The sequence below is a fragment of the Lepidochelys kempii genome, chromosome 13, assembly GCF_965140285.1.
Source record: "Lepidochelys kempii isolate rLepKem1 chromosome 13, rLepKem1.hap1, whole genome shotgun sequence".
Classification (NCBI taxonomy): Eukaryota; Metazoa; Chordata; order Testudines; family Cheloniidae; genus Lepidochelys; species Lepidochelys kempii.
In genome coordinates this window covers 24,974,308-24,987,678 of record NC_136392.1, presented here as the reverse complement: position 1 = coordinate 24,987,678, position 13,371 = coordinate 24,974,308, and the positions used below count along the sequence as shown (strand labels likewise).

General features: G+C 49.7%; 1 protein-coding gene across 2 annotated transcripts in view; it reads left to right on the top strand.

Annotated features, from left to right (window-relative positions):
- MYBL2 (MYB proto-oncogene like 2) overlaps positions 1-11,417 on the top strand; it is a 39,888-nt gene extending 28,471 nt beyond the window's left edge. For both annotated transcript variants that reach the window (XM_073309806.2, XM_073309807.2), the window contains exons 10-14: positions 505-604; positions 1,828-1,941; positions 3,300-3,416; positions 5,320-5,475; positions 11,114-11,417. In XM_073309806.2, coding sequence (XP_073165907.1) covers positions 505-604; positions 1,828-1,941; positions 3,300-3,416; positions 5,320-5,475; positions 11,114-11,242 — 616 coding nt within the window. In that variant the 3' untranslated portion in view covers positions 11,243-11,417. The remainder of the gene's footprint in view (positions 1-504; positions 605-1,827; positions 1,942-3,299; positions 3,417-5,319; positions 5,476-11,113) is intronic.
- Positions 11,418-13,371: the final 1,954 nt, after the last annotated feature.

Sequence of the window (13,371 nt, the reverse complement as noted above, 5' to 3'; positions counted from 1 at the left end):
GCATTACATAGCCTTGTCTGAGCCAGAGCCTTTCCTGCAGCAACGTGCGTTGTTGTGTGCTCAAGACCAGATTGAGATGGGTGGGTGGGAGAGGGAAGGGCTGTGGGTGGGGATCTGTGTTTCACCCACCTTGGTGACTGAAGAGTGATTTGCCAGGTGATCTGGTGGAGATATAACTGAATAACGTCTGGCTCTGTCAGAGCCACTTGGGTGGTGCTGCCAGAAGGCATGTCTGCTATTCCACTGCTCTTTAGCCCCTGCAGCACACCCAGCCAGGGAGGTTCACGCCATCCTTGTTTTTGTGATGTAAGACCCCAATTCCTGTGTCTGAAGTGTCAGGGTGTTTCTGGAATGCATGTGCTCTTGGAAGGCGAGGCAGTGCAGCCCTGGGGCTGGAGGGCCAGAGCGTGCTTCCTCTCTTGTGGGGGGAATGCTTGGGGGACACCTGCGTGCAGTGCTCTGCTCCTGACCTCCTTCTCTCTCTCTCTCTCTCTCTGCTGGCAGGTTTGTCACCCCAGATCAGAAATACGTAGCAGACAACACGCCCCACACACCCACGCCTTTTAAGAACGCCCTGGAAAAGTACGGCGCCATGAGGCCACTGGTGAGTATTTAACCAACATGCGTGCCCTGTCTAGCATTGTCCAGTGCTGCTAGCTGTGCTCCTGTAGCCCCCGATGACAAAAATCTCATCTTCACCCTTGAATATTCTGGCATGATCTGCCAGTGAAAAGGCCTTCGGATATGTGGTGCGAAAGGTCCCATCAGCCTATCTGTTTTCATTGTTAACGTTACCAGTGTGCTTGGGTGTTGGCACATTCTTTGGCTGAGATGGGGGGCTATGGGGAACACTGTCCTAAAATGGTATGGTGAATATGCTCCCATAAGTGACCACTTGGACTGAGGTACTTTATAAATCCCCTAAAAAGAAAAGGAGGACTTGTGGCACCTTAGAGACTAACCAATTTATTTGAGCATAAGCTTTCGTGAACTACAGCTCACTTCATCGGATGCATTCATTGGAAAATACAGTGGGGAGATTTATGTACATAGAGAACATGAAACAATGGGTGTTACCATACACACTGTAACGAAAGTGATCACATAAGGTGAGCTATTACCAGCAGGAGAGCTGGGGGGGGGGTCTAGGGGGGAAACCGTTTGTAGTGATAATCAAAGTGGGCCATTTCCCACTGAATGCATCCGATGAGGTGAGCTGTAGCTTACGAAAGCTTATGCTCAAATAAATTGGTTAGTCTCTAAGGTGCCACAAGTCCTCCTTTTCCTTTTGCGAATACAGACTAACACAGCTGCTACTCTGAAACCTGTAAATCCCTTGTGTTCATGCTGCAGCTTTTGGTTCCTTTGTGAGCCTAAAAAGAAACCGACCCAATGGGTTTTCTCTTCTGAGTTTAGCAGTTGTTTGGGACTCCCCATCGAGTGGAGACCTGGTGCTATTCCAAAATAACCAGCGATGCTGTGTAGACCAGCTGGGAAGTCAGGCTGTGGGTATGGCACCCCTTGCCTGCCGAACAATTATAGGAGATTCTTGATGCACTTGCTCTCCTGAAGCTTCTGCTGTAGGGTCCTGTATCCTCACTGCATCAAGGGCCTGTGCAGAGGCCAGGCTGGCTGAGCTCTCGTGTCATTCACACTAAGAAATGAACAACGGCCCTGCAGACTGAGTTGCAGTGGGGGGACGTCTCCACTGACTATATAATTGCAGCATTAGCACAGGTTCACCTGCACCGTAAATCCAGACATGTAACTGTAGCCTGCACTGTAAACCCTGTGCTATGTTCCTCCCCCATATGTCCTTCACCCCAGCCGCAGACCCCTCACCTGGAAGAAGACTTGAAGGAAGTGCTCCGGAGTGAAGCTGGCATCGAGTTGATCATAGAGGATGATGTGAAGCCAGACAAACAGAAAAGGAAACAAGGAGTGAGTGTCTCGTCTTACAGCTGCTGCCCCTGCTGTGATCCTGCCTGATTCCTTGTGCAGGGTCAGGCCAGGGTAGTACTGGGTGGGAGAATCGGAGGAAAGCCCAGGTGCTACAGGGAAGTTGGTGATTTAGTTGCTGGCACCCTTCCCGCTAAGGGCCTGATTCTGCAGAGCACTTGAGCACATGCTTAACTTTTAGCACATGAACAGTCCTGCTGGAGTCAGTGGGCTACTCGCACGCTTAAAGTGCTTCTGGATTGTGGCCTAACCCATTCTGACCCAATGCCCCAGCATAATACTGGGCACGATGTGTTCTGGAGTTGTCATCTCTCAGCTCAGACTTAGAACGGGGGTTCTGAGCACTGGGGAAATAAAGATCCTCAGGCACTTCTCCCAGGGCTTGGAACATTAGCCCAGGCCTCCTGGGCAAATTCCGTCTTGGCTGGTCCTGTTCTGCTGGCCTTCCCTTCCCAGACTTGCCAGGATTTCTGTTTTTAAGTCGGTTGTTCTCCATGCTAGAAATCATACCAATAAAAGCTGTGGCAGAGCGGGTGCGTTCACTTGGGCTGTGATGGTCACAGTAGAGACCCAACCCGTTATTTACACTGTCTGTCAATGCCAGACGTGATTTGACTTTCTGCCACCCACACGGCACAGGTGCCCCAGCTTGCTCACAGCTAACAGCAAGCCCTACGTCTCCGGATGTGTACTCTGCATCTGGGACAATTGGTTTGACTGTTTAAAATACCCTCAGAAGAGAGATTTGTTCATTCAAACCATCCGCCTCCAGGCGGATGAGATGAGGCTGGTAGTGGGACATGGGGCCTTTTGCTTTTGGGTTTCTGTCCCAATGTGGCCCTAAAGGTGTTGCTGTAAAAGGGCTGGCCTGCATGAAACACGCTGGTGGGTCTCCGTGGACAGGCAGCCCCACCATGAGCTGTCCCACCATGAGCCACCCCACCCTTTTGGCAGAGAGGCCAAGCAGTGGATGGGACAAAGAGAAGGAGCTCCCCACTCAGCACTCTAGAGGTGGCCCCCCTGGAATAGGCCGGAGGCCCCACGGTTAGGTGGAGCTGGGGAGTTTCTCCCTGCTCTGTAAAGGCAGGTGTTCAGCCTCTAGGGGTTGTGAGTCTCTGGTCTCTTCCACCACAGTGACATTCACAGGAAATGTTTTAATGCCACTGAGCCTCCGTGGTCCCCAGCCCCTCAAGCCCAAACAGTTGTGTGATGGTGACCCTTCCCTCTCTCTACGGAACTAGAAAATGCTCACCGAGACCCACTTTCCCGTTGCTATTGCTCTGTCTCCCCTGCAGGCTAGCGCTTACGGTTGCTTGCTTTGCTTCTCTTGTGTTTCCCAGCTGCACAGGAGTCCCATCAAGAAGGTCAGGAAGTCTCTCGCCTTGGACATTGTGGATGAGGATGTGAAGCTGACTGTGTCTGCCATGCCCAGGTCCATCTGCTTCAAAAGAGCACAGGTCAGGGATGCTCAGATGAGGGTGGGGAGGGAGGGCTGGACACAGATGCTGTGAGACATGTGCTTGCATGGTAAGACGTGTCTGTGTGAATGTAGAGGAAAACTTAAGGCTGGCTATGAGTTGGATTTCCCTGCAGACATCTCTGAAACACAGGAACAATCAGAAATGTCTGAGGATGGCTATGAAATCTGATTAACTATACTGGATTAACTGGGGCTTTAGGTGTGCCAGTGAAACAAATATTTAATGAGATAAATGTGACGATAAGAGGGAAGGACCTGCTTGGAAAACTGCCTCTCCTTTCCTCTTTTCTCCACCCAAATGGATGGTGCAACTTAAACCTGGCTGTCCACTTCCTGCCTCTATGCTAGGTCATGCACATGGTGCTGAATGTAATGGAGGAGGGGTGGCCTTAACTTAATGTTTTATGCATTGTGCTTTCCGATCCCATTGTAAACCTCTCCTCTCTGAAGAACTGAATATCTGGAACACTAAATGCAGCACACAACGAAACGTACCGAAATGAGCCCATTCTGTGTTGGTTATTCACAGGCTCAGATATAAAATAACTGGAGCATTTTGGTGAGAGCTCCTGTCAGACGTGTGGCTCTTTAGTGTATTTTATTAGACTTATAAAGTTCTTATTCATTTTGGTGTTCTTGTGCCCCATTAAGTTTGATGCAATGATCAACGTTTGATTATGGAGCTTGTTAAAGGGAAATAGATTTGCCAAGATACAGATTTATGTCCACATTCAGCCCCTGGTGTAACGCCATGAACTTCAGTGGAGTTGCAGCAAGGATGAATTTGGCCCATGTATTTTAAAAACACAACAGTATAGTGCACACAGCGAACAAGCTGCGGACTGTTATAAGAGGGAGAATGATAAATGGAACTCATGCTGTTAATGCTATTCTCACTGCGCTTGGCTTGAACAGTGAAAGTAGATTAGCCGGTTTCATTTTCTGGCTCCCATGTGCTAGCCCAGTACTGGTATGTTTGGATGGCACAAAGAGCAGGGGAGTTTCTAAATCTATGCACAGACTTTAACTGAATTTGTTAAGTGCACCTAATGGAAAGATTTCTGCTCGCTAGGCCTTAGGGTCTGTCTGTGCTACATCTGGGAACTGGCCTCCCAGCCTCGGGCCACAGCCTTGCGGTAGGGGGGCTCACCGCAAGCGCATTAAAAATAGTTGTGGCTTGAGCTGGCGCTCAGATTCTGAAGCCTGGGACAGGGAGGCTTTAGAGCCCAAACCACAATGTCAAAGTCCTGTCTACACAGATGTTTTTAGCATGCCAGCCAAGCCCCACTGCCCAAGTCTATGGAGCTGGGCTGCTCTCTCCCAGGTGCAATATCGGCATACCCTTGTACAGAGACAAGGTGGACAAGGGAATTTCTTTTAATGCAACATTCCCGATCCAAAAGGCTATTGTGGGGGCGGGGGGGGGTTCTCGAGAGCGGCGGCTGCTGGCCAGGCGCCCAGCTCTGAAAGAAGCGCCACGACCAGTAGCAGCGCAGAAGTAGGGGTGGCATGGTGTGGGGGTGGAGGCGTCGTCACAACCTGAAATATTTTCAAAAGGGGTCTCAGCAAAAAAAGTTTGAGAACCCCTGTTTTAATAGACCAACTTCTGCTGGTGGAAGGGACAAGCTTTCAAGCTGCATAGAGCTCTGCGTCAGGTCCGGAAAAAGTAACCCAGACATGAAGTAATCGCTTGGTGACGCTCTGATTACTTCCCTGCATGTAGAACCTTGCTAGCATCCTAACGTGCTGTTTCTCATGCAGTTTAAATGCATGGACAGGAGAATACAGGAACACAAGTTAATGGATCTAGTTAAGTGGCATTTTCCAGTGTAAGGGAGCAAATTAACTTGGTGCGTATGTTTTTTTTTTTTTTCCTGCAGCCTGTGAGTTTCCTCTCGAGGTCTCTAAACCTTTCCTCCTCAAGCAGCAAGGACGACAGCGGTTTGCTCAATAGGGGGTTTGTGCAGGTGCACGTGAAGACCGAGAAGACTTCATCCTCCAGGAAGATCCCAAGCCAATTCAGACCACCCACTCCGGTAAATACCAGCACTGCCATCCACCCAAAAGGCTTGGAGGTTGCAGAAACCCTGTCCCTCCTGTACTGGTGAAAGGGAGATGATAGCTTGAGTCAGGAGAGAGCACTGTCCCTGGAGAGCCACACAACAGCTCAAAATGCTAGTGCCACTCACCACCCAGGCTTTGTATGCTGAGCTTTGCCTTGGTCACTGTCTCTGTGCTACAATTAAAAAACCCGCAGCAATGAATCTCCGAGCCTGGGTCACTGACTCAGGCTCACAGGGGTCAAGCTGCGGGGCTATAAAACTTCAGTGTAGACAACCTTGGCCAGCCATGGCCATGTTGTGCAGTCTAGGCATACCCTTTCTTCCCCTGGGAGGGTAGGGGATAGGAACAGAGACCCCACCTGGCCTGTGGGAGGAAAGTTAGATTGCATTGCTGTGCAGTGCCATCTGCTGGGACTTGGAGCTGAAGGGAGCACTATTCTGCCCTCTAAACCAAGATACTCTCTACCTCCTTGTTACCATATTCAAATTCAGCCACTCAGAGCAGTCATTCCCAGAATCACTTGCTCTGGATCTCAGGGCTGGGAAGGGGAGTTCACAAGAGTCAAAACTGAAACAAAATGTTTGGATTGACCTGAAACAAGCAAAAATCCAGAATTTCATTTCCTGAAATCTTTGGAAGTTTGGCTTTTCGCCCCAAGTCAGGATTTATTGGGGTGGTTGTTTTTTTTCAAAATCTCTAAAGTTGTTATGGGTTGGAAAATCTGTTTTCCAACCAGCTCTATTCATGATCCGGTTCTGGCCTTTGAAGACCGACATAGGGAGTACAAACTGGCTAATCAGCCCCTTACTTATGCTGGTGGTCCCTTTGGGGCTTCCAGGCTGGGGACCCTGCAGGTCTGCGCCAGAGGAGAATTGCAGCAGTAGAAGGTTATTACATAATGATGGAGTAAAACAAGGCTGTTGGGAAGATGCAAGTTTGGTCACACTCCCTTGAAAGTCTCTAGGCCCTGGCTTTCATGCACTGACCGGCTGCCCTGGCTAGTGGGGCATGGGGATGTTTGATGGTAGGTGGGGATGTGTGTAGCTGGGAGATGTGGTGCTAAGGGGGATCAAGGAAAGGAAGGGGTAAAAAAGTCCTAGGAAACCAACGTACTGCAAAGTACACATCAAAACGCTATCAGCTCAGCATCTCTCACCATCAGGCCCAGGGCATCTCAGCCTTGCACCAAAAATCAATGGATACTACTTAAAGAATTCAGCCAAAGTACCTTGCCTGGGGCAGCAAGGGGGATGCTGTGCTATAGTGGGTTAGATGTGGGCATTAGCAATCTGGAATCCTGCAATCTGCTCCTGCTCCTGCCACTGATTTTGTGGGCAATTCGCTTCCCCCTGCACTCCCACTTCCATGGAGGTTTTTGTTCTGTTTTCCAAGACACAGCCATATCCTGCTTTTGAAGTGCAAAACTCAGTGCTCTCCTAACCCTGGAGCTGCTACTGACACCTCTGCAGGAACTGGATTTTCCTGTATCTGTGGCCCAGATATTTCTCTCCAGTTTGAGACTCAGGATAGACGGAGGCAAATGGCTTAGTGAGTTTCAGAAACTGATTAGGCCCATAGCCATGGGAGATGCACTTCACATCACGTAGCAAGAGCTCTTGATTTGTGTGCTAAACTGAACACTGGCTGGGAAAGGTAACTTCCCTACCACCGGCTGGTCTTGCACAGCAAGGTACACTCTAGAGAGTTCCCACCTTCCTGCAAACAGCCATTGGCCTCTGTCAGAGCCAAGATATCAGATTAGATGGACCATCCATCTATTGCAGTGTGGAGGTTCATTTGTTGGGAACATTGTGGGCTGTTCTAACTGCAGGCTTAAATGTCAGCCCTCTAGTGATCTCTAAAAGATACTTGGTTTCATTCAGAGCGATCTGTGAGTGTACGGGGAATAGCAGGAGATGCTTTAGCAACTGGGCTGCTCGTGAGTGAGAGTCTCACACCAGAAAACTTTCGGAGGGAACTCTATGCATGGAACTGGCTGCATGGCAGTACTGTGATAACAGCGCTGCAGCAGTTAGCATAGCCTGCCCTGTCCCCTCACCTCCCGCCTGCACGTGGCTTGGGAGGCAAGCCCTGAGGGAAGAGTCCTGGGTTCTGTTCTCTCTTCAGGAAGTTTTAAGCTTACATTGTTTCCATAGCACCAGCAGCATGATAGGGGCTTTCCAAATGGGTATTTGTAGGGCCTACCAAATTCACCGTCCATTTTGGTCAATTTCACGGTCATAAGATTTAAAAAATCGTAAATTTCATGATTTCAGCTGTTTAAATCTGAAATTTCAGGGTGATGTAATTGTAGGGGTCCTGACACAAAAAGGAGTTGTTGGGGGGGGGGGGGGGGGCCCGCAAGGTTACTGTAGGAGAGTTTGCAGTACAGCTACTCTCACTTCTGCACGGCTGCTGGTGGCGGCGCTGCCTTCAGAGCTGGGCGGCTGGAGAGCGGTGGCTGCGGGCTGGGAGCCCAGCTCTGAAGGCAGAGCCGCCGGCAGCAGCAGGGCGGAAGTAAGGGTGGCCTGGTATGGGATTGCTCACTTACATCTGCGCTGCTGCTGGCGGGGCGCTGCCTTCAGAGCTGGGCGCCCAGCCAACAGCCGCCGCTTTCCGGCCGCCCAGCTCTGAAGGCAGCGCAGAAGTATGGGTGTCAATACCGTGACCCCCCGCAAAATAACCTTGTGACCCCCCCCAGCAACTCCCTTTTGGGTCAGGACCCCCAATTTGAGAAATGCAGGTCTCCCCCATGAAATCTGTATAGTATAGGGTAAAGGTACACATGAGACCAAATTTCAGAGGGGGAGACCAGATTTCACAGTCCGTGACGTGTTTTTCCTGGCCATGAATTTGGTAGGACCCTAGGTATTAGCTAACTATTCCAGGGTGGGGGAGGGAGAGGAGCTGAGCCATGTGCTGGCATGGGTGGGCTGAGCTGTGCAGTAGGTTGTGGGGCCAAGGGGATGACGCTTGTGCTTTGTGGGAGGTGGAAACAGTCCCAGTTGAGGGGAAGTAGCCGAGTGGGAATTGTTCCTGTGCTCGGCTGGTGGTGGAGGCAAGCTGGCAGCCAGCCAGACTCTTGCTGCTTAGACAGTCTAAGTTGTTCGCTGTTTCAATGCTTCATTTTCTCTTTATGAAACTTTATTTGAAAATAAACGTAGGCACAAAATGTCTGCTCTTCATCGGTGACGCCCACCTGGACGATGCTAGGCAAGCAGGTACCCCAGTGTAGTGTGACCGAGGTGCAGGAATTCAGGGTGAAATTCCTCTGTCTGATCTCTGCTACAGATCACTTTATGATGCTCTGCACCACATTTCCAAGGGGGCACTGGAATCTTGCCCCAGCTCTTTAGCAAGAGAGAGAAGCAGAGGTCTCGCCTATGCCAGCAATTTACTTAATTTTACCACAATTGCACTCCAACCTCTGCAGGCTCACCAGTGGTAGCAACAGCAGACCTCCATTATTTGTGTTCCTGTGGCACCCAGGAGCCTCCGTTCTGGACCCAGGCCCCCACTGTGCCAGGCGCTGTACGGACACAGAACTAAAAGAGGATCCCTGCCCCAAAGGTCTTCTAGTCGAAGTGTCATCTAGACCTGTTCTGAGCAGGGCTTAACTCAGTGACTTAAGATGCATGAAGGCTCCCGCAGTTGGAGGTGCAATGGTGGGAAGCTGCTAGCATAGGCACAGCCAGAGTGACCGAATACATTCCCAGGTTGCAGAGGCGACTGGGCTCTTGTCTAGCTAACCGTGAGCAAGGGGTAATTTAAAGACCTTTGCTTGCTCCCCTTTCCCTTTTCTGCCAGTGCTTAGCCAGCTTTGGAGGGACTGTTAATGGCTACACATTTGGCTGACATCAGTTCTAAACAATTTACCCCTTTTTGGAGGGTGTCCGTTCGATGGCATCTCTCTGAAGAGTGCTTACTTCTATCCCTGGACATGTTTCATTAGACAACCTGGCAAACCTTTACCAGCCCCTGCTTGGCATTATCTAGCAACGGGAGCCAGGGCTTCTGGGTTCAGGTCATGATTCTGCCACTGTCGGTCTTGGGGCAAGTGACTGAACCTCTCCCGTCTGTACAATGGTGTTTAAGGTGCTTTGAGATCCGCTGAAAGCTCCCAGAAGCACAAGTACAAGTGATTAACTTCTCAACCCTGCTTCTTACCTCTGACTCTTTGTCTCCAGCTAGATGTCAGCCAGAAGGGATAACTTTCTTCTCAGATGTTTGTAGTTGGATTAGATCTGTCTGTTGTAAAAGCTTTATCTTGTGATGAATGAACACTCCTTAATCGCAGCAAAGCAACCCCCCCCACCCAATAAACCCCCATTTGCAGTTAATTTGTCCGTTTTATAAAGCACTTCTCCCAGTGTGGCGTGGGAGCGCATTGCTCTCGCCACTGACAGAGCTGCATAAATAACTTCTGGCTAAAGCTTTGAAGGTGCAGAAAGGAATAAAATGTCTTGAAAGCATGGGAGGGCTGGAGGGAGGAGTGAGCCCCTGCGATCCTGAACTAGATCAAGATTGTGTGTGTATTGTGAAATCCCGTCTGTAGAATCCCAAAGAGAAAGATGACATCTGCAGTTTTGGGCTCTTCGGGGTTACTTTAGTGCTCTCCTTGGAGTCGCTAGCAGTAAGAGATAATTTGATTAGGAAATTAAGTAAAATGGCTTGCGGGAACTAAATTAGCCCCACATAAATGCACCGACAGCTGAGCCGCAGCTGTTGGTGCTGCAGTGGCTGCTTTGCTCTTAACAAATGCAGTCCTCATGGGGCCTGATTCTCTGTTGGTTTTTCCAGTGCAAAGGGGCTGTGAAGCTTATGGCTCAGCTACCAGGGAATTCCTGTGGTCTAGAAGGGAAGTCCCTGTGTGGCACAGAGCAAACATATTAGCTTCATGCCACTCACTGGCAGACATCTGTGTAAGGGGCACAACTGACATCTCTGCACTCTGCCTGTTTCTGGATGTTGCAACAGCCCCCTGAGGCTATAGGCAGCTGAACCCAAGTTAGGGCAGCCCTCCGACTCCTCTAACATGTGCTGCAGCCTTTGGATGGCCCAAGAGTAGGGGATGTGCGAAGGTGATGTGAAGCCCCATTCCCCTTCTCCTCTTTGGGTCCTGCGCTGAGCAAAGTTCAAGCTCCCTGGAGAATCGACCCCTGGTGTACTTGGGCGATGCAAGTGGCACGACTTCCCTATCCTCTAATCTTTTACTGAGGGCTATTGGGCTGTGCCTGGGACTGGAACACAGGTATCGCTGCGTTCTGATCTCCACTGTGCTCCCAACTTGCTCTGTGATCTGGGGCCAGTCACTGAACCTGGCTCCTTCCGAGGCGCAGAGCAGCACTGCTCCCATGGGAGCTCAGCTCCTCGGACCCTTTGGAATCAGGCTGCTGACTATTATGTCTGCTCCCTCTCAATCAAGTGGGGATTATAATATTGATTCCTTTACCCCTGGGGGGTTGTAAGGCTAAGTCAGTTAGCTTTGGGTGGCATGCTTTGAAGGGCTGGGTTCTTGTTCAGAGGTATTTACAGGTATCCATAGCCATCCAAATCTTAATCTATAAGCATATTTTAAAATCTCTCTCTCTTCTCCCCCATTTGCGCTAGATGTCCAGTGCATGGAAAGTAGTGGCTTGCGGTGGAACCCGAGACCAGCTCTTCATGCAAGAGAAAGCTCGCCAGATCTTAGGCACATTAAAACAGAGCCACACGTCAAGGACATTGATCTTATCATGAAGGATTGTTGGTTTTTCTCTGCTTTATGTTTTTGTTTGTTTGTTTTTAAGTAGAGGGGGAAAAGAACACGCAGAAGAATTCTCTTTGGCAAAGACACTGTTTATTTTTCCTTCTCTGAATTCTGTTCCCTGGTAGATCCCTATTTTAATAAATTGTGCTAAATACTGGATGATAAGTGGGATGTAAGTTTTGGAATTGTTTGTGGAAAACTTTAATCTGGGGGTGGGAGGGCTAGGAAAATAGCCTGTCCTCCCCCCCTCCCCCCCAAGAAAGATACCCCCTCCTCTTCTTCTTCTCCGGAGGTAGAAATAAGCCACCCACACACCACCCCTTTCTGCCATGCCTATGAAATGGACATGAGGCATTTACCTAACCTAGGTGGAGATGTTGCTGTGCAGAAAACAGACTGAGTTAGATTCTGCTCTGGCTTCTTGGGAGCAATGTGTAAGGTCCTTGCACATTTCACCTTGCACCTCCTGGCTTTCCTTGGATGAGAGTGTTCTCCATCATCACAGGTGATGGGGGTGATAGAGGTCAGCAGAAGAAAGGATGTTGGAGGGGGCATGTCCTTCAGGATGGTTTGATTATAATTTTGAACTAGCAGCTTTCTTCCTATCTGACCCTAGGAGAATCATTTGCCCAGATGTGTGATACATACATGATATAGGAGGGGGCTGGCCAGAACCTATTCCCCTGGGAAATGCCCTCTCCTTTTATATATTTTAATAAATCTGTTTCCTATCAGGCTTCATCAGCCTGACTTCACCACTTTATTGAGACCTGGTCCAAAGCTCTGTGGATCCACATGCTGTATTGGATTTGAGTGCTTATGCCTTTCCAGGGAAGGCAGCGCTGCCTGACAGTGGTCTAGCCACTAGCAGGATTGTCTGACTCGAGCAGAGCAGGGGGTTAGTTCCAGCATCTCTCCTGTTGTGAACAAGTGGAGAGTGCCTTGATTCTCTAGAGAGAGAGTGTGAGTGAATGGGAACAAACTAGAAGGGAAGAGATCAGTTAAACTGGAGAAGGATGGGGCCTTAAACGCCAGCAGCCCAAGGGACTGCATGAGGTTCTATGCTCCGGTGTTCCACCAGCCCTGCTCCTGTGCAGCGGATAGATCAGCCCCATCTCCAGCGGATAGATCAGCCCCATCTCCAGCAGAGACAGTCGGGATTGCTTTCCTCCACCATCCAGCAGCTTGGGCCTCTCATGCTGAGAACTGCTTTTGCTTAAGGTTTCTGGTTAACTGGTATACACTGTGGCCATGGGCTTTCTGCGTTTGCAGCCCGAACGCTGCAGCACCAAGATCTAGAAACAACCATGCTATGGTGGGCCGCACATGGGTGTCCGCAGACTCACCAAATACTCACTGGGGCCCTGATTCAGCAAAGCAGTTAAGCTAATTCTTAAGGCTCATTGACTTCAATAGAACATAAATGCAGGCTTAATTGCTTTGCTGAATCAGGGCCCCAGTGATTTAACTCAATGGTGATATCTCACTTGCAGAAGATGAGGTCAGGGTATCACTTGTGGAGAGGGGAGTGGGAGGATAGCTTTGTGTTAAGCTGCAGGATGAAGAGGCAGGAAATCTTGCACAGTTGAGAACAGAACCCACAATAGTCTGGTGTGATTTGTAGGCAAATTGGTGGACCTCTCTGCCTCAGTTTCCCTAGTTGCATAAAGGGGGATGATCACTTCCTGCATCACAGGCATGGAGACTTAATTGCTGAGAAAATGCTTTGTCCGCAGTAGGTGCGTGAGCTTCTGGAGAAAGCCCTCTACTTTATTAGTGGCTGTGCAAAATGCCCCAGTGACCTGTGAAGTAATATAGATACATCCATGCCCAGAGCACTGTGTGTTTAGTACAAAATTCGCCACAGGCATGAAAACAGCATCTGCGATTATGGGTCACATTTACAAAGATCTTCAGCCCTCCAGCTTCTGTTTATAAACTGGTTGCTGTGTTGGGCAGGAAGAAATGGCCAGACACCCACCCACTCCCCCTCCATGGTATAGTATGACACAACGAGGTGTGTTATTGGTCTTGAGCATCCAGCGTTGGCCACCTGCAATGGAGAGAGGAGTTCTGTCTCACTCCTGAACTTGTGATTCTGGATGGTCACTTCATTTAC